The following is a 19,738-nucleotide window of genomic DNA, read 5'->3' as shown; positions in this document are numbered from 1 at the left end:
TCCACCCGCTTCCACTCAAACCTGCCCTCCTCCCTCACCCTCACCCTCCCCATCATCCACCAACCACCTCTCATCCACGATCCCAGCAACATGTCTCCACCCCTCCAAATCCTCCCTCACCCTCTCCCACCCCTTCCGTCCCGGTGTGCCCGCCATCCTCGTCGCAGCAGTAACAACCACAGACAAACCCTTGGCATTCTCCTTACACTGAAACCAAGTCGTCTCACCCATATACACAGCCTCACACCAATGCATCAAATTCCCCCAATTGGGAGAACCTTTCATGCGAAAAGACATTTTCGGTCCCTCTTTCAGACCGGAGGTGGACATGAAGGTGTTTTGAAAGCGCTTCGCGAGCTCGACCTCGCAGTTCAGGATCGTGATCGAAAAGGTGTTGGATGAGAGCCAAAGTTTGAGGGACTCGGTGCGGATTTGGTGGCAGACGGAGATGAGGGCTGGAGGGAGGTAGGTTGGGGTGATGGTTGGTTTGGACTCTGGTGGGGAGATCAGGATGAGTTCGTAGATTTGGTTGCGGAGTTCGGGTGGGAGGGAAAGGAGTGGGGACTATCAGAATTATGGGTTAGTTGACTGAGAGAGGGTTGAGCACTTGGTGGACTTACGTCTTGTGCGATGCGACATGGCTGGGTGGTGCTGCTCATCGTGATGGCGTGGGTTTCTGGAGCAGTGCGCGCTGGCTCATCGATCTTGCTCATCGTGATGGCTGTGGCTGCTGAAGCGATTTTCTGGTCGGCGGAAGGCGAATGAACGGAGGTTTCATCGTCGAGGTTCATGATAGATGGTTTGCGGTGTCTACGCTTGTTGAGATAGAGCGATGAGTGGATGAGTTAGTTTCGAAGAAAGTCGGACATGTTACCGATGAAGATGACAATAGGTTGAGTTTTCTATTGTTGGAATAGGCACCAATGGCTAATTTGCATGTGATAGTAGACTTGCAGTCGCCATCACTTCGGCTCATGCGTGTGCTCACTCTGGAGGCTTTTGAGCTCACTTCGAGTGAGCGATGGTTCCCTCATTCGGCGTTCGCGAAAGCACAGTGCACGGTATAATGGCATATATTAGGATATGGCTATCCTGCTAAGTGTGGTGGGTCTGATGATAGTCCAGGCATCTTGACAATGGAGGTTTGCACTGCGCTAAGCAATAGCATAAACTGAAGTGAGCATCTGACTTCTCAGTATCACACTTTCTACGCAACTGAAGTTTGGGCAAGGCTCACACCATGGCACACATGCGAGCTGCAAAGACGATGCCAAGAAAACAGAGCCTTGTTCCCACTGATGCATGTGAAAGCTTGGGCCCCCTTGAGGAGCCTCGCCAAGTGGCAGGACTTGCATGATCACGAAGCAAAGTCTTGTGCTGAGATTGAAGGGTGCAGAAAGCCATGGAGGGATCAACTACGGGGTGTAGCTGGATATCTGGATTCCGCGTGGTTTCGGGATCGCGCATGTGAAAGAGAGAGAGAGAGAGGCTGTCGTGATTCCGGGCGTGGTTGGAGCTGTGGTTTTCTGGCGTCAGTAAAGTGGGCAGCGGCTCGATAGGCCTCTCTCCAGCAGCAATTCCATCCTCATCGTCATTCCACCTCGAACGAAATCTGCACGTTCGTCGCCGTAATTTTAAGATTCGTCAAAGTGGCTTTGTTTTGCCTTCACTCCAGATCCAAGCGTCTGAAGGCTTTCCATTAATGACTATCTAAGCTTCCCTTTCCTACTCCCCCTCCCTCCTCACGCGTCCCAAATCTCATAAAATGCGTATCCTACACTCCATTCCAATCTACAACCGAAAAGCACTAATCTACCGTAACGATGATGGATCCGGTCCAAAACAAGCAGTACGCCGAAACTAATGCAAACATTTTTCCAGAATTCCCTCTTCTCCCTCGCGGGCTTTTCTAATTTCGCTCGTAAATGGTCGTAACCTTGACTAGGTTCCTCCTCTTATGCCGGTAAGAAGTACTGTGATTGGTATCGCTGAGTAAACAGAACGCCGAAAGATGATGTGGTTGAATTGGTCGCTGAATCGCTAAGTTGCTGAAAGACGGAACGCTGGACGATATTGAAGCAGTACGCCGAAGATTCCGGAGATTCGGTCTAGCTGAAGAATCGAAGATGTGGCTATTCGCGGAGGTGCTTCGTTTGGCTCAGTAATGAGCGTTGAGATTTGAGACTGACATGCGGTGAGCAGTAGCTGCGCGGTGAGCCTGCTGGTGATCGTAGGAAGAGCGTCGGCGGAGCTCATCGAGACTGGCGGCATGCTGAGGCTGTGGCTGCCGCAAAGGCGTCCGGCTGTAATGATGATTCGGTGTCGCAGCGTCATCTGTGGAACCTGACGTGAGGTGGCGCGCAGGCGTCGCTCGATCTGAGACATCGACGCCAGAGCTGAAAGTATACAAAGTGGCCGCTGTTTCGTGCGACGTAGATGGTCGGCGCTGCTGTTCGTCATTGCCGCTGAGCGCTGGTAGATTCGGCAGAGAGCCACTGGCCGAGTATCGCAAAGTCGCTGGAGGCAGCATCGTGGATCCAGCTGTAGAAGAACTAGAAGTGCTAGAGTAGCTTTCAGAAAGCGCGGGTCCCGTTGTGGGTGAGATTTCTGGACTGCCGGAAGAAGCACTGAACTGGTAGCCAAGAACAGGCTCGGTCATCAAAGATGAGGATGCTCCAGGCGCTGAGGATGACAGAGGCATACTCTGCTGGGCGGCAGCTAAATTGGTGATGGAGCCACTTCTTGAGACGACCGGACTGCCCGAAGACCAGGACATGCCGTGACGACTGTAGATGCCTCCGATGTGTGCGCGAGGGTGTGGCTCGGTGAACGAAGTCAATGGCCGGATTTGTGGCACTTCTGTTGTAGTGTAGGCAGGTTGTTGCTGTGGGTAAGGGATGGGCAATCGCCTCTCTTGGACCGTGTGCGGCGGCACGGACTGGGTAGGTAAAGTTGAATGCAATGAACTCATATTCAGCGGCGAGAACACCTCCCCGGAGACACTGGAAAGGCGAGTCATGGGTGTGACCGGGTAGCCCGGTGCGGCCTGTAGACTGCCGAAGCTGAATGCAGCTCCAGGTTCGTAGTACATGCTAGTTGAGGTGGCCGGAGTTGAGACCGATGCACTTGTGTAGGGACGAAAGCTCTCAGTGCTGAAGTTGCTGGAGAAAGACTCGTGTCTCGGCACTGCTGCTGCTGCATATGCGTACTCATCGACTGGAGAGGCATTGTATGAATCGTACTCTGGATAAGCTGTGCGTGTTTGCAGCATCGGAAGAGAAGGTCGCTGGTGGGTTTGATACAGTCCAGAGCTGTAAGAACTTGCTGAAGAATCGCTGCTGTATGATACTGATGCCGACGCCGACGCTGGAGTTGCAGATGCCATACTGCTGGTGGTGGGAAGCATGTCGACACCTGCGATAGCAACATCACGGCTGCCAACCTACCATGCCATCAGTAGGCTTCATGAAGGCATTGAAAGACAAAACTGACCCTGTTGAATGTACATGAAGACTTGTCCGCATTGGCGGATTTGCAGGCTGAACAGCCACTGCCATCTCCTGGGTCACCACTGCATTTGATCTTCCGCCTGCGACATCGAGAGCACTGCCTTTGAATTAACTTTCGTCCAGTATGCCCGAGATGGATGACTTACAGCGACTTGTATCCGTCGTCTAGTATGCCCTGCGGGACCACTTTCTGGACCTGGTTCCTGTATCAGAGTCCGCGTGCCAGGCCGGCCAGGGAAGTCCGAGCGAAGTTCTGGATGGGTTGGCTCATAATAGGCATGCGTGTATGGTACTGGGCGCTCATAGTGTGCCGAGTTGGCATACACTCGATGGCTTGGGCGGTTGAACGAGTCGAAATCACTGCCGTAGTAGGACTGCGTCATCATCATCTTGCGATAGACCAGGGCTCCATTGCCTGACTGAAGCAGAAAGAGCCGTCCCGCTGCACGAAGTCACAGAAACAGTCAGTCGGCCGGCCACGAGCAGGAGCTCGTTAGGAAAATTTCGGTAGGAGGAGGATAGCTCGCAGGAGCAGCGCTCCAAGGCTCGTTTTGTCAGATCGCCGCTGGGATTTGAAAGAGGCGAGGCGAGGCGAGAAGAGTGCAGGGCGGGAGGATGAACCAGTGATGAGCAAACACTGTAATGGATTTCAGGAGGTCCGACGAGAAAAAGTTGTTTGCGTGGGACAAAGAGAAACGTGAGCAGAGCCCAACCAAGTTTTGTGAAGGCAGCCCGTGAGCCGTGGCAAGTTTTGAAATAGGCGTGATTGGGTCAAGTCGTGGCCGTCCAAGATAGCATGGCCAGTGCACTTGTATCAAAGCACAGCGCAGCCTTGAAAACGTTGTACGCTCAGGTTTTGCAACTGCGACGGATGGTTGCGGCTGGCGCGCGGGACGCTGCAGCAGAGGCACGATCAGCGTCCAGAATGTCTCCAGTTCAGGCTGGGTCCAGCGCAGCTCGCTCTACCGGGTAATGGTATTCGAAGAGCATCCCTGTCCGTCTGAGTGGACATGGCCGCTCCACGCTCGTCTGCTGCTGCACGCCGAGCTCACAGAAGCGGGATAGCAAGTCTCGAATAGTCAGTGGCAACAATCGTGGCTTCCACTCCAGTGTTTGCCAACTGCGTGGGCCAGATTGGATGAAGCGCTGAAACGAGGCGAGGCAAGCAAGAATCATGCGTGGCTGATTGATTCAGGGCTTGATGCACTGCGCAGCTCGTGCTGGGGCAGTTGTGTGAGCTGTCTGTCAAAGCTGAGCGCAATGGTCGCCACCAGTGGGCCACAGTACTTCGCTACAGCCGGCTTACAAAGCCACGTGTTCAGGTGCCAGGCACATTCAGCATTCAGCATTCAGCAGCAGCGTGTCGTACCGTCGGAACCATGTCGAATGTGAAATGGTCCACACACGGTCATAGAAATCCAATGACCGCTTGCTTCTTGCCTCCATGAAGGCTGTAGTGAGGAAGTTTTGTGGGTGTTCGATGCCGTGTATCGTCCATGGGTTGACCAGGGTGCATGTTGCGACAGGAGCTTAGCGGGCAGTCCCCACCAAAGCTTCGGTTTGCGCGGTAGAGAAAATTCATCAATTGGCCTGTTTGTCAGAGGATGAGCCTCAGCATGATGAGCCCGCCAATTCGTGCCAGTGTCTGGAGCAACACCAATTTCTGTAATGCACGGCGGTCGCCGCGCACAGGCATTCCTGGCCTGGTGGAACGTGTCGGGATGGCATGGCGCAAACATGCACGTAGCCGTGCCGCTGGCGTCTCTGGAAGGCCGGACTCAGCATATCAGCATTCGCAGCCAGCAGCAGGAAGATGCGGTGCACGAGCGAAGCAATTCCCCGGCTGACGCCCGTCGCCGGCATGCTGCAATGGACCTTCTCTGGAGTCACAAGGAGCTGGTCCAGAAGTCACTTGGAGCAGATGCTGCGGGCTACGTTAGAGCCAACGCCGCCGATGGTATGCGTGTTCTCAGAGGTCTGCTCTTGTTGTGCGATGACCGGCCGTGCAGGGACTCACTCACTCTTTCACTCTCACCGTCTGCCGGCTGCTTGCGGACGAGCTGTCACACGCCCGATCAGCATGTCCATCCTGTCACCACTGTTGTCCAGACTCAAGAGGCAGTCGGGTACCTGCAGACCGCCAGTCGCAACCAGAATTGAATGCTGATAAGGAGGCTGTCATGGCTGGCCTTCAGCATGTGCTACCGGGCTGCGCATGCTGCGCTTGCTGCGCAATTCTCGCGTGCAGATTATTATTGCTGAAATGCAGAATGGGTGCTGAGCGAGCAAGGATCGATGCCGCGGCGTTCCCAAGTTGATGGTCTGCAGGTGCTCTGCTCCTCTTTCGCCTGCACATCGGACAGCTTAGGTTCGCCGAGCGGAGGTGCGCGTCGAAAGCGTGATACGATAGCAGTCGATTGAGATACCGCAGGTGCAGTGCAGTGCGATTCCTCGTACCTGCCGTCTCCATGTGACGTCCAGAAAGACCACCAGCCCGAGATTCGGTCAACTCCACGCTCCCTTGCATGAACTGCCAGCAAAACCTTGACGGCCCGAACCTTGGCTCGATTTTCCGTCGATGAAACCACGACAGGTACAGCAGTTACACAGCACTCGCATTTCTGAAGCCGACGAGCGACACAAGCACTTCACCTGCTGCACAGTGCATCGTCACGGCATCTGCTAACGTCGCAAAGCCCACGCATCGACTGTGCTGAACTCTGACACAGCCAGCGCAACAACGCGCGCACCATGTCGGTGCTGCTGGAGACATCCGCCGGCGACATCACATGCGACCTGTTCCTGGAAGATGCCCCGAAATGCTGTGAAAAGTGAGTGCGCACCTGTCTCTGGCTGACATTGTGAAGGCTGATCAGTTTGCTAAGTCTCGCGCGCGCGCCCACAGCTTCCTGAAGCTCTGCAAGATTAAGTACTACAATTACGCGCCAATCTACAACGTGCAACCCAATTTCTCCTTCCAGACCGGCGATCCCATCGGACCCGAGTCAAAAGATAGTGATGGCGGAGCGTCGATATGGGCTTTGCCAGATGGCGCCACGAAGCGCGCATCGAAGCCAGAGCGTGCCGTCTTCGCGCCAGAGTTCTCTAGCAAGAGGAAGCATACAGAGCGCGGCAGACTGAGCATGGCTACCACCGTGTCCAAGACGAATCCTGATGAACGACTCGCCACTAGTCAATTCATCGTCACGTTGGGAGAGAATTTGGAGCAATTGGATGGCAAGGCAGCGATATTTGGCGAGGTCGTTGAAGGATTTGACGCGCTGGAGAAGATTAATTCGGCTTTCGTTGATTCGACCGGACGACCACTGCGGGACATTAGGATCTTGCACACGGTCGTGCTAGAAGACCCATACGATGATCCACCGGGTCTGGTCGAACCTCCAGCAAGTCCCGTGCCTTCGAAGGAGCAGCAAGCCACTGTTCGAATTGCGCATGATGAAGTCCTCGAGGAGAACGCAGATCCCGAGCAGCTGGAGAAACTGCGTCGCGAACGAGAAGCACGTGCTCAGGCGCTGACATTAGAACTCATTGGAGACCTTCCATTTGCGGATGTCACCCCACCTGAACAGATTCTGTTCGTGTGCAAGCTGAATCCAGTCACTCGGGACGACGACCTGGAGCTCATCTTCTCACGCTTCGGCAAGATCCTGTCATGTGAAGTCATTCGTGACAAAAAGACTGGTGACAGCCTGCAGTACGCTTTCATTGAATTCGCCAACAAGGAGGACTGCGAACGTGCATACTTTAAAATGCAAGGCGTGCTGATTGATGATCATCGCATTCACGTGGACTTCTCGCAGTCTGTGTCGAAGCTGTCTGCTGATTGGAGGAACACAACCAATTCAAAGACCGCCCGATCGCGAGGTGGCTTCGGTGGTATTGATAGCTTGGAAAAGAGAAAGCAGTATCGCTCACACGACGGCGGAAGAGATCGAGAACGGGGTAGTCACTACGACTACGTGTTCGACAAGAAAGATCGGTCCAAGGACAGCGACCGAGATGGCCGCAACCGAGACGATAGACGACATCGCTCTCGAAGTCGCAGTCGCAGCCCAAAGCGACGACACGGACACAAGGACGACCGCAGAGATGATCGTCGACGCGATGATCGGCCGAGGGCCCGAAGTCGTGATCGATATCGCGATGACCGCGACTCTTGTAGGCGCTGAATCGTGCTCCCGTCGCCTCACATGCGTGTAAACTGACTTCGACGCAAATCCGAGCACTTTGCGAGGGCATCAACACCTGGCCAACAGCCGCAAACAAGTCATTCCTCTAGGTTTATTCGTTGTACGGCTGTGCAGGAAGTCAATGGGATGCAATTCGCTCTCATTTCATCTCTCATCCATCTATTCGTTTTTCCTAGCTACCGAAATGCGGCATTATCTGCCATACTCCCTGAAGAGTCTACCTACTCTCTAAGCCCTCCAGCATCGCCAACAATGCATGACTGCGAGGACCCCAAAGGAATCAATGCAATCTGGCTTTCGGTGTTCCACATGAAAGTCCCGGTCCTTTTAGAGCTGACAATGACCTGATTCAAGCGCCCAATTCTGCTCAGCCGTCATCGTCGTCATCGCCGCTATGCTCACCATAACCATCGCCCTGGGTATCGCATGCCATGCAATGCAGATTTTTCCACGCATACAGAAACATTCAGCCTCGCCCTCGCACAGCTCAGAGCAATCCAGTCCCGTTCGGCCTGTCCAGTCTGCTGTCGATCGATCAATCAATCAATCGAGTCAAGAATCATCCTTGGCCGACACAGGATCATGATAGGTAAAGACCTCATCTCCAGCAACTCCGGGCGCCTTCCACGTACTCACTCCACTCTCCTCATCATACTTCTCAAAAGAATTCGCCAACCTCTTGCCCCCACCACCCGGCAAATCAACCACAAACTGCGGCATCATAAACCCAGCAATCGTGCCGCGAATCTTCCTCTCCAACTCCAAAATCTTGCTCAACGGCGTCCGCAAATCCTCAACCCCCCGAACCATGTCCGATTGATACACGTAATACGGCTGAACGTTCAAATCCGCGAGTTTTCGAATCAAAGTCGACATGGTGGCCACATCATCATTGACACCTTTCAACAAAACACTCTGATTCCTCACCATCACGCCTTTCTGAAACAGCGCCCGTGCAGCCTTCTCCGTCACCCACGTGATTTCCCTCGGATGATTGATATGCGTGTGCATGGCCACTTGCTTGCCCATCGCTCTCCCCTGATTCGATAATTCCACAAACGCATCCGACCATTCGTCCCCTCCGTCTAGAATTCGCATCGGACATACTCCTAGCCCCTTGGTCGCGAACCGGATCCTTTGCACGTGGGGGACGGAGAGGAGACGTTCGCCGACGAGACGGAGTTGGGCGGGTTGAAGGTAATATGAGTCGCCGCCGGAGACGACGACGTCTTGAACTGCGGGGTTCCTTTCTATGTATTCGAACATGGTCTCCCAGCGTTTTCTGCCCGGTTTTTGGGAGGCTTTGGTGACGGATTCGGTGTTGTTGCCGACGGCGTAGGAGCGGGTGCAGAAGCGGCAGTAGACGGGACAGACGGAGGTTGCTAATGAAGTGGTTGGTATTAGCTTTTCGTGATGATCATGGGTTGGTGGTGGTGTGGTGGTGGTGGTGGAGTGGAGCTTGGTTGTTTACCTAGAAATAGGACCTTATCGGGATACCGATGGACGAGGCCTGGCACCGGGGAATCATCCGTTTCGTGGAGCGAATCTAGGGTGAGTGCAGGATGGTCTGGAGTGATCGTGGATCCGAGAGGTATGAATTGTCGTCGGATTGGATCTGAGAGTGGATCGTTCCAGTTGGCTACGCTGAGCATGTGTGGCGTCAGGCGAACGGACATTGGCGCTGCTTTCATGCCTGCTTCGACATCCGTGAGGAAGTCATCTCGTGTCTTGATCTTCGCCCATGCCGATGTTCGCGGATGTGGGATATGTTCCGGCAGCACATGTTCGAGAAATCTGAGGAGCTTGTCTTTCCGATCGATGGTATTGCTTGTCTGGTTGACAACCAGCGTCAGTGATGGGTTGGAAGAGAGGTTTCATCACGGTCAGAACTACTTGCCTGCCACCGGTAGCTGAGGAACTGTTCTTCCGTGACATCCTTCCATACTCCTATTTGCCGCCAGTATGCCGGACCCTGGGCTCGGGTAGCCGTTGCAAGAGGGTTCGGCTTCGGGTTGTAGAGATCTGGCGTGATGAATGCCGAGCCACTGACTCGATTGACAATCCCTGCTTCGGTTGCAAAGTTTCTCGTTGGTCGCTGACAGCTTTGAACGTATGGGAGACTGGCAACGGTCGGCGTCCGGCTCCACGAGGCCAGGGCCCGTAGGCTGTTATTACATCCCATGGTTGATGGAACGCGGGAGGCTAAAGGGCAGGAGGTCATGGTGGTAGCTGGATCGAAATGGAAAATGCGATGGAGCTAAGGTGACGGTCTCATGAGCGGTCTTTTGAGGGTACAAGTACCCTCTCGCCTTTCTGTACCTCAACGCCAGCCAGCCTTTGAACATCGATGTTGTGTATACAATAGGCTCCACTTCATCTGATATTGTATATCAGTCACATCCCTCGTGCCGCTAGCCAAGCAAGCCAGTGGCTGGCTCCGTTTGTTTTATGTGTCGAAAATGATTTCGGTTTTACGTCCACACGTGCAACACGCGCGCTCGGCCGATGCTGTGCTTGGACTGCGCTGCGCATGACCGTCGAATAGCTTTGGCTATACAGTGAGATCCACTTTCGGAAGGCACTGAGGTGCAGATATTTCCTTCGGCCACTAGTGCTTGGTCCCAATCGGTCCCAATCGTAGATGACGGCAGGTTTTCGTGCGAAATGCCTCAGTGGGGTCGGTCATTCACAGAACCTTCTTGATTCAAAAGAGCAATATCAGTGGCTAAGGAGCGCGCCGTCCACTCTTGAGTTGCTGAGTGCAGCATTCCCGCAGCGGGAGCACCATGGACAATGCATGTGACGTACGCGCCGCACATGGGCGTACGGTGGACATGTCGGTTGGAGCCGATGCCAATGAAGTCCTCCACTGCTGTGCCTCAGCTGCTGCAGGGCTTGTCACGGGGAGAGATATGGCTGCGAGACGTTCGGGATCCGGGGATTCAGGTACCTGAATACAACCTTGGACAGAAGATACCGAGATAGGGCGGTACATCGCCCTACCAACCTACCAAGAAGCTAAGGCATCGCACGACCTACGCTGGGCTTGCCTGAGCATTGCGTCTGGTTGGATTGCCAGATGTGGTGCGCCATGACCAACCAGACCCATCGCTTTGAAGGCCACAGATGCTGGGCTACTGCGCGGCGTCCTCATGCGTCTACGTCGGCTATCAGAGAAACATCAGTGGTGCGTGGAAGACGCTGCAGTAGTCTATCCCAGCCAAAGTGGCGCAATCGAACCTTATCCAGCACACGGAGCTGTCAGCGAGACGTATGTGCAGCACTACGAGACGGTGTTGGTGAACGGACGATGGGCAATAATAAACAGTCAGCGCAGCACGTTCTTGAGCAAGTCCCCCGTAGGAAGGCAGGAGTATGGGCATGGACATGGCAGCAAGGCTGTTCCCGGCGAAGGAAGGTTGCAAATATGCCGCGCTGTGATTGTCGGCCGTGTTTGCATCAATAATGGCGCTGATCTCCCATTACAGGAGCATCTTGCGCGGAAGTGCAATCTCTCGATTTGGTCACTATGGTGTCACCGTCAGCTGCCTGCTTGCGTTGGGTTTGAAGTGCTTTCTCGCGGTGGTCACTCCATGCGTAGGGATACGCATGTCAGGTCGCCAGCTGCGCCCTTCTCCGGCGGCGCTGAAGTGTCCAAACTTCTCGATGCCAATGCCAATGCCAATGCCAATGCCAGGAGCCAGACCACCAACCAGCTTTGAGAAGGGCGAAGGGCAAGTTCGGAGCTGGATGGTGCAGGTTAGACAGCACAATCGCCCTCGCCGTTCTTCGTCGTCGGGGACCGCAAGCCGTCAGAACAAGCTGCAATCTTAGCTCTTTGGAAGGAACGCTAGCCTGCAGTCGAGCTCCAGATCACACCGACACAGTGCGGTGATGTGAATCAGTATTGGAGGAGGAGGCGATGTCGCGGACGACATACTTTCGGCCCACGCTTGTGGCGTTCCCCATGATCCTGGTCCTAGACTCCTAGGTCCAACTCCTCCCAATGGCATGGCCATGGTCTCATCCAGAGCCAAACAGACGTGGCCATGTCTGGAAGCAGCACTGACTGACTGAGATGCTGCCGTCGCACAAGAAGCAATACCACTGCCGCGAGGCCTCCTCCTTGTCCACGTCTTGGCTGGTCATGCTCTCGCCGCACACTGGGGAAAACCAACAGCAAGCCTTGTAAAATGGATCCCACGGAGTTGCCTGAGCATCACAGGTGGCGATCAATCCACTGGTACTGGTACATGCACCGCGGCTGCAGGCCTTTCGTGGCCCAAGACACAGCGACGTACAACTTTGCTACTTTGTGCTACACCTGATGGCTCTTCGGAGTTTATCCTGATGACTGGGTGCGAGTCGTCTGCCGGTAGAAGCGTCGTCCCGATGCCTCAGACGGACAACGGACCGTGTGGTGTGGACAACGCCCCGCTCGCCGTGATGCAGCAATGAGAGGAGGATTCCCTGCTTTCCTCTGGGGGTGGAATATGGCAATACTCGCCTGAGAAATGGCACTATGTCCTGTCGTGCATTATCTACATGGCTGGATATCTAATACTCTAGGTGACTGTTGTACAATCGACATTCATCATCCCTGGACGACCTAACAAAATCTCGTGAATGCGCCCAAATGCGAGGCCGGCGCTCCAATCAATAACAAGGTATCCCAATTTTCGTAAGTCATCTCTCATCCCAGAACGCCATGCTATCAATCGTGTCACTGACTAATCAAACCCGCCAGGCATCTTCTCCTTGTTCTCCGAGTCTTGTCGTTCCTGCTTTCGTGCATCGTCCACCTTATCAGATGCATTTGCACGGAGATCATCATCATTATCATCAAGTTTGACTTCCTGAAGCTGTTGTGCCGCCGCTGCAGTGCCGCTGTGCTTCTCAGCACCCATGCTGTCCATTACGGTCTCCTTTTCCGGCTGAGCGTTATCGATCGAGCCGCGCTCTACAGATGAGAAGTCGTCCTTAGTGGGAGAAGCAGAAGCATCGACCTGGACTTGTTCACTGTTTCGGCTTGGGTTTCTCGGTGGGAGTTTTGGAGGTAGTCTTTTCGGTACGTTGACCAGCCGAGCTCGAGACACTACCTGCGAAGTCACTGGTTGTACTGTATGGATGGACTGCACCACAGGCTGCTCGATGATCTGTACGTCATCGTCATGCTCGTTGTCGTGCTCGGGATTGTCCTTGTGCTTGTAGTCTCCTGACGAGGCGGGAGGTGTGCGTGGTGGTGTAGTGTAGCCATTCGAAGTGCTCACGCTGACAGGCTCTGCGCGAGCACGTGCTGTCTTGAGCTCTTCATCCTCTGGTACATCCTCCATCGTTGTTGCTGCGTGTCCATTGGAGAGGCTACCTTTGCTGCTATGCTGACTTCGCACACTCCTTCGACTTGGCGACTGTGGCGCATCAGTCGGCAAGTCTGTTTGTGTCGCGGAGTCCGTCATGACTGTCAGCGATCCTCTCCGCCGTTCCATGCTATTTCTTAGCGAGCTTGGCGTTTTGGGTTCTACAGCACTGAATGCGCTGGAGCGCCAGCTGTTACGTCTACTGATTGTCCTTGCGCTCATGTCCTGACTTCGCCGGGAATATATGTTGTAGATCGGGCTTGTAGGGCTTGGGTTGAAGGAGAACTGCTCCCAGCTAGCACGTTTCTGCGTTCCCGCCTCCTTGAGACTCATGCCTTCTTTCTCAAGGGCAAGAACACCATATGGATCGGGATCCTCCTTGTCCGGCACTCCAAACATCTGACCATCCTCAATCTCATAGTCGCCTGGAGGTGCTTCGGTTGGAATCATGCTCTCGTCGACATCCGAGTCGCCCTGCGCAGCCCTCAATGTTTCCAATAAGCGACCGACCTCATAAGGCGGATGCCGAACCTTTCCAGCCAATATATCTTGCACCGAAAGCTTTTGCCCATAGAATCGCTCGTTCTCGTCCATGCGCTCGATGACAATCGTCCCATCAATCTGCACTCCGGCATAAAAGCCGCGGCTCTTCATGTATGTATAAATTGGCGCCCGTCTTTTGTGGATCTCGGTGTCAAGGACTGCTCCAGCACCGACTGGCCCAGCAACAACACTCACTTCACCACCAAGAGTACACCTGACTTTAGTGAAAGCCTCCAAAGCTTTTTCTGTATTGATTACAACAACGCAATCGTAGATATCGACACCCACGAGAAAGCCAAGTCCTGCAGTGTGCAGCATGATGCCGCTCGGTGGACTCCATGTACCATCTGGCTTCTTCGCGATCAATACGCCAGATCCGCCAGCTCCAGAGATCCAAAGCCCAGTGCGCATAGTCGTGAAAATGGCAACACCCTTTGCATTACGAATTACTTTCTCCGGGATCTTCTGTAGGACCTTTTGCTTCTGCTTCGGCCCGTCCGCAGGTTGAACCTCTTCCTCTCTGTAGAAGCCATCCTCTGAATCTGGTCAGTCCTTTGCGATGCTCGCCGTGACACGCGACAACTTACTGCAGAAGCTCTTAAGGATGCGCGCCGCCTTGTCCGACTCCTTGTCCAAAGTTGTAGGCCAAAATGCTTCACTTCCCACTCTGTTGCTCAGCCTGTTGATGGGCGCCCCAAGCTTGTCGATTGCTTTGTATGCCTTGTCGAACCCACTCTTACTCCCCCCTTTCACTTTCTGCCAAATGGTCTGGTTTCCTTGAGACATGATGCATGCGGCAGCCTCCTGCGACTGAAAATGTCGAGCCCAGAGATCAAAGCCCTCACTTTCTTGCGTTGAGCCCGTGCGCAGATCAACCTTCAAAGAGTATCCCACGCAACACCAAATCGTCGCCGCATTATCTCGTGTATGGAGTCTTCGCAGCAAGCACACCGGTCATACTGCGTGCATCCAGCGGCTAGCAGCCTTTTTGTCGCCTTTGCTTGCTGGACTCGTCACCTCAACGGAACAACCGGAGTGGGACTGGCAAGTCAACAATCAGCTAAGCAGCGCCCGTACGTCACGAGCGGTCGGGTTGCTCGTCGAGAGGCGGAGGAGCTCGCACACGGTTCGCCAGCTGCCCCTACCCCTGTTGCGCGGGGCTGGTTCACGAGTCACGACTCACAACGGCGACGGCAACACGAAGATCAGCGGAAACAAATGGCCCACTTGCACCGAGCACGTGGAAGTGAAGTGAAGTGTATCAACTTCCACTCTCTACCACTAATAATATATCTCAATACTGTAATGCTTTGCGGCGCATCGCTCGCCATTCCTCCACAGCCTGAACCTTGCTATTCTGGTATTCGTCAGCGACCGACCGATGAAGGCTAGTCAAGTCGCGTATAACACGAAGATGCCGATGCGCCCGGGCGAAGTGGCGACTGTGGCGTGCTGACTCCTGCGTCTGCTTGCACGAAGTTTGCCGGGAGCGTCAGAACGCCGAAGGACATGAGGAAGAGGCGTCTCCTTCGCCAGGAGTCGACAGCGATGTTACTGACGAGTGAATTTGACACACTCCCGGTGTCCCTTCAATCTACGCCGAATGCCGTTCACCACCTGCAGCAACCAGCTTCTGTGACGGCATCGAGACGCAGGGCATCAGCAACGAGACAGAGCCCAACACCATCCGGATCATTGACGCGCAATGGCAGCGTCCCTGTACCAGCAACCGACTGTGGTCGTGGTAGCTGGATCTTCACTGCCCTCTCAGCCTTGGTGGAAAGCTCTCCATCTCACTATCAACACATCTTTTCAAAATAAAGACTTTGCCGCTTTTCCACCCACCTGGTCCCGTCTTCCCACCAACTCAAAACTGGCGGCAGAGAAACTAGCTGAAGAGCTTGGACCGCGTGGCCTGGTAGCAGTCGTGCTGCTCGTGGACCGACCCATTGCATGTGCTGGCGCGCTACCCTTTCGTGGCGACAACTGGATTGATGATGTTGAATCTGCAGACCAGGTTCCTGCCGAGATTCAGCACGGTGAAAATGGAACTACACAAGGCGAGACAGTGCTAGGAGCATTCGAAACTGTTCCGAATCAGAAAGCGCTGCCAAATCCAAGTCAGCACGATTGGGAATTATGTTGTGTCTGCGTGCATCCTTTGCATCGCAAAATTGGTCTCAGTGTCAAGATTCTGGACGCTATAAGCAATGCCATAAGGCCTCTTGGAGCCAGGCGATTGATGAGTAACTATGTCATCGAAGAGACTGGAATGTACTGGCCACATTTGGGATTCGAAACTATACCAGGCGCTGGTGGGGTTCTCAAGAAGGGCTTTACTCACACTAAAGGCATGCCTGGACTGAAAGCGGACATTCATTTCGCCATGGGTTGCAAGAATATCTGATCTTGTGTGACCGAACATGTGCTCTGGATCTTGTCACTTCGATGCTTGATTCAGTCACTGGGCATCTCTCATAGCTTATCGTGGCCACTCTCTGGCACGGGGGCCTTTCACCGGCGTCTAGTATTGAGGTGAGCAAATGACCGTAAGTAGATGCATTATTTCCCAAGACATCACTCTAGAATAGCATGATGACAGAAGCTGGGGCCATAAGAGTTCAGCCGCCTCATGAGTGCAGGTTGGAACTGCTTAAAAGCCAGCTAACGTAAATCTTCTCAATTTTACTGATGCATCGATCATGCCCACATATTTGCGAAGAGCTCTACAGAGAATATGTGCTGACCATTGCTAGAGATCATCATAAAAAGTCTTCGAGCAGTAACGTTCGCGTCCCTACACTGATGGTTTTGCGCTCATGGCAGAGCATCTCTGACTTGGATTCTTGGGCACCAACACAGATCTGGTTGTAAGCAAAGGTGCTGACGGGCTGCAGAACAGAATCTCGAGAATTACACCAATGGCTCCCTCCAAACGACAAGCAGTTCGTAGCGTTTCATCGGTATGCAGGTACCTGACTCAGCGAAGCTTTATCCCCCGATCGAGAGCAAAACGCTCAGTGACCTCAGGCTATTGAAATCCGCAGTCGGAATGAGACCATCATCCAGTCCAGCAATGCAGAAGGCTCGGGCGCCCTTTTGACTCCATTTCGAAATCAAGCGGGCGAAAGTGTACTTTTCCAGATGGAATGAGAAAGCATCGATCTTGGTGCGATTCATGCGTATCCCTAGTGGCGCAATACTCAACGCTTCCTCAGAACCCGGCACCTGGTAGTTCTAGGCCGGGAATTGATGCGACTGGACAGCTCTGGCTATCGCGAGTTCTTTGGCGAGGTCTAACGCCTAACAAAAAGCTCGCTCTGGTCTTTCCAAGCGCAATCATGCGAGAAGAGCCGTTCTCACGAGTCAAGCTGCAAAGCAACAGGTGTCCAAAGCGTAGATCTTCCCCGATTCCAGGTGGATACCCGCAAGCGAAGCAGTAACATGAATCTAAGGCCGGCTGGTAACTTCTGTTATGGATGCATGGAATCGAATATAGTAGGAAGCGATATGATGCAACGAGCTCACTATTGTCAGTCCTCTGTCAAGCATTTCTCCCATCAGAATGAGTATTTACAGTGGTAGTGACTCCTGGTTGCAAAGAAGGTGGGCATGCCATCGTACTCGTGGTAGTCGGTAATATTTCGCATGTTTGATGATGTGGTCGCTCCTATTCTTTCCAATTGCTCCATGTATAATCGGTACAAAAGCAGAACACACCAGCTTTGATTCGGAACTTGTCACTAGACAGAATATACAATGGCCAGCATGCGCAGTAAGTTCAAAAATATGACGTGCCAGATGCGCGCAAGGACAGTCGGCTGACGACCTGCAAGCAAACATGCATGGACCAGATCCTGCCTATGTACAGCTGTTCATCATCAGAAGATTGCTTGTGCTCGAATGAAGATATCACAGCAATAGTCGATGTGTGCGTGTCGCGCAACTGCACGTACGCGGATCAGCTAGGTATGGGGATGAGGACGCCCCAGTACTGCTGATTTTACTGCCGCTGACACCGAGCAAAATAGAGGCTCGAGGTCTACAGTCCCGAATATGCGATTCTCCAGTTCGCGACAGGTCACACGTGGTCAACCAGCTAGCATGGGCGATGTTCGGGATTGCGACCTTCTTCTTCCTCGGCCGCGTTGTTTCTCGGATCACGACCTTCGGCGGCGCGGGTTTCTACTGGGACGATTGTGCCTGCGTATCTTGCTATGTCCCGCTTGTCGGCATCGCAGTGCTGCTTCAACTCGCTGTCAACAATGGTTTGGGTCAAGATGATTATCGCATCGGCGTTGCGAATGTCAACGAATTCCTCAAGGTAGGTGGGCAGCCTTGACTTTTCTCTCAACAGTCGCTGCGCTAACAGCTTTGGATCAACTTTAGGAATTCTACGCTGCGGAACTACTCTACAACTATGTCATCATCTTCACGAAGATTTCAATCATCCTTCTATACATCAGAACTTGGTGGGATAGTAGCAGAGACAACCATCGCCCTTTCCGAGTCGTTTGCTGGTGTCTCGTCGCTGTACTCGTCGCAACAGTAACGGCAGTTGGCTTCGCCGAGATCTTCCAATGCACGCCCGTTTCATACACGTGGAATCAAGTCCTACCCGGGCAGGAAAGAGAGGGAACCTGCATTAGCCGGCGCTCAATCTTCTACGCATTCGGAGCCTTGAACATCTGCTACGATGTCATCGTCCTCTTTCTCCCAGTCCCGCTCCTTCTCACGCTCCAGATCCCGGTGATCAAGAGGATTGGAGTCAGTTCTGTCTTCCTGGTCGGGTTTGCAGTCACAGTCTGCTCAATCGGTCGACTGAACTACCTCGCCATGCTGCAAGACACGAACGTCACCTGGAACCATACTGATCTCGCGCTCTGGACTCTCGTCGAAGTCGACCTATCCATGATCTGCTGCTGTATGCCTGGCATCGCCGGACTGGTGCAACGATACTGGAAATACCTCCCATCTTCAGCCAAGTACAATTCTCAGTCCTGCCTAGGCCGTTCCGACTCGTTCTCGAGCGCTTCTGCTCTTGATATCACGGCTTCTGAAATGCTCGAAGAAGGGCGTGGTCCGCGAAAGTCAGTGATCGAGGTGCCAAATGCAGGCATCGATGATCTGCCTTGCAGTCCGGTGCTGCAGGTCGGGGTTGGAGAGACATTGGTCAACATCCAGCACTCGATACCAAACGACACCACACGCGACAAGTTCGTGTACAAGGATGCGCATGGAATCGTGCATGAGGTAGAAGTTGTGGATCGGCCAGTGGTGCCGGTGAGAAATCTGGATGGCATTGCTACAGGCAGTAGTGGCAGCGATACTGCCGTCAAGAGCGGGAAGAGTCTCGAAGGGAAAGCAAGCAGTGGTTCGGGGTGAGTGCAGATACGATTTGATCAATCTTGGAAAATCGCTGACATTTGAGCAGCGACAGTGATGATCTAACACCTACAGCTCGCCCCTCGAGTAGACTCTCAAACGCTTCGTGCGCTATGGACTGGGTAAGATATTCGAATCAGTACGACCGAGACGATGCTTGACAAAGCGCTTTTGTAAATGTATGACGATTGAGATTTATGAATGATAATACTACTCTCTGTACGAGTAATTTCGTGAAAATGGAAATTTAACACCGAACTGTCACGTCTGAAGGGTGACAGGACTTTCAAAGCGGCTGCCATGTTGCATGAAATGGCAGGTTTGACCCCGACATCCCAGACTGCCATGAGTAGAAGTGAGCTCTTGAGAGTTGTTCACCTCATGCCTCAAGCCATCTCCAACGCTGGTCAGCATAGCTTTCTCGCACTTTGAGAGACGCTTGGCTCATAGCCAGCCTGGGCCTCGAGCTTTTAGGTCATCAAGTGTGTGCTGCCATAGACTCACCTAGTGCTCCCAAAGCGTCTCCGCCATTGATGACGGCGTATCTTCGACGGCCTGGAGCACTAGTAGCGCCGGTGTAGCCTTATTGCCGAGCTTAGAGAGGAAATATGCGGCACACGCACTCCTCATATAGGTGAACCCAGCGAATACTTTCAATATCATGGTCGGGAGACGAAACCGCCAGTCGCCGAGAATTCAACGAGGTAAAATCAGGAGGAAAGGGAGATTCCAC

At 53.5% G+C, this 19,738-nt stretch overlaps 7 protein-coding genes across 7 annotated transcripts; 3 read left to right on the top strand and 4 right to left on the bottom strand.

Annotated features, from left to right (window-relative positions):
• Positions 1-15: 15 nt before the first annotated feature.
• On the bottom strand, positions 16-791 carry MYCFIDRAFT_80567 (uncharacterized protein; the record flags this gene model as incomplete). Its single annotated transcript, XM_007927809.1, has 2 exons — positions 16-564; positions 621-791. The coding sequence occupies 2 exons, from the start codon at positions 789-791 to the stop codon at positions 16-18; spliced, it is 720 nt and encodes a 239-aa protein (XP_007926000.1).
• Positions 792-1,742: 951 nt separating this feature from the next.
• MYCFIDRAFT_174493 (uncharacterized protein) lies at positions 1,743-4,858 on the bottom strand (the record flags this gene model as incomplete). Its single annotated transcript, XM_007928159.1, has 15 exons — positions 1,743-1,757; positions 1,781-1,791; positions 1,823-1,941; positions 1,975-2,032; positions 2,058-2,157; positions 2,186-3,389; positions 3,433-3,461; positions 3,493-3,589; positions 3,623-3,650; positions 3,697-3,928; positions 3,966-4,146; positions 4,173-4,450; positions 4,476-4,533; positions 4,562-4,691; positions 4,717-4,858. 15 exons carry the CDS (start codon positions 4,856-4,858, stop codon positions 1,743-1,745), a joined length of 2,682 nt encoding a protein of 893 aa, XP_007926350.1.
• Positions 4,859-6,260: 1,402 nt separating this feature from the next.
• MYCFIDRAFT_64248 (uncharacterized protein) lies at positions 6,261-7,699 on the top strand (the record flags this gene model as incomplete). The annotated part of the gene is made up of 2 exons (XM_007927731.1): positions 6,261-6,340; positions 6,415-7,699. The coding sequence occupies 2 exons, from the start codon at positions 6,261-6,263 to the stop codon at positions 7,697-7,699; spliced, it is 1,365 nt and encodes a 454-aa protein (XP_007925922.1).
• A 573-nt stretch (positions 7,700-8,272) lies between these two features.
• Positions 8,273-9,902, bottom strand: MYCFIDRAFT_137116 (uncharacterized protein; the record flags this gene model as incomplete). The annotated part of the gene is made up of 3 exons (XM_007928158.1): positions 8,273-9,102; positions 9,192-9,527; positions 9,614-9,902. The coding sequence occupies 3 exons, from the start codon at positions 9,900-9,902 to the stop codon at positions 8,273-8,275; spliced, it is 1,455 nt and encodes a 484-aa protein (XP_007926349.1).
• Positions 9,903-12,450: 2,548 nt separating this feature from the next.
• Positions 12,451-14,598, bottom strand: MYCFIDRAFT_153688 (uncharacterized protein; the record flags this gene model as incomplete). The annotated part of the gene is made up of 4 exons (XM_007928157.1): positions 14,208-14,598; positions 13,248-14,156; positions 13,086-13,178; positions 12,451-13,016 (listed from the first exon to the last, which is right to left on the bottom strand). Exons 1-4 carry the CDS (start codon positions 14,404-14,406, stop codon positions 12,451-12,453), a joined length of 1,767 nt encoding a protein of 588 aa, XP_007926348.1. The 5' UTR covers positions 14,407-14,598.
• A 727-nt stretch (positions 14,599-15,325) lies between these two features.
• MYCFIDRAFT_80562 (uncharacterized protein) lies at positions 15,326-16,027 on the top strand (the record flags this gene model as incomplete). The annotated part of the gene is made up of 1 exon (XM_007927808.1): positions 15,326-16,027. The coding sequence occupies one exon, from the start codon at positions 15,326-15,328 to the stop codon at positions 16,025-16,027; it is 702 nt and encodes a 233-aa protein (XP_007925999.1).
• A 1,352-nt stretch (positions 16,028-17,379) lies between these two features.
• Positions 17,380-19,713, top strand: MYCFIDRAFT_80561 (uncharacterized protein; the record flags this gene model as incomplete). The annotated part of the gene is made up of 7 exons (XM_007927807.1): positions 17,380-17,395; positions 17,539-17,589; positions 17,652-17,944; positions 18,010-19,001; positions 19,055-19,127; positions 19,279-19,411; positions 19,640-19,713. The coding sequence occupies 7 exons, from the start codon at positions 17,380-17,382 to the stop codon at positions 19,711-19,713; spliced, it is 1,632 nt and encodes a 543-aa protein (XP_007925998.1).
• Between the last annotated feature and the right edge of the window lie 25 nt (positions 19,714-19,738).

This window comes from Pseudocercospora fijiensis (genome assembly GCF_000340215.1).
Source record: "Pseudocercospora fijiensis CIRAD86 unplaced genomic scaffold MYCFIscaffold_4, whole genome shotgun sequence".
In the NCBI taxonomy this organism is placed as follows: domain Eukaryota; kingdom Fungi; phylum Ascomycota; class Dothideomycetes; order Mycosphaerellales; family Mycosphaerellaceae; genus Pseudocercospora; species Pseudocercospora fijiensis.
The sequence above is the reverse complement of the archived record's forward strand: the minus strand, read 5'-3'. Positions and strand labels throughout refer to the sequence as shown.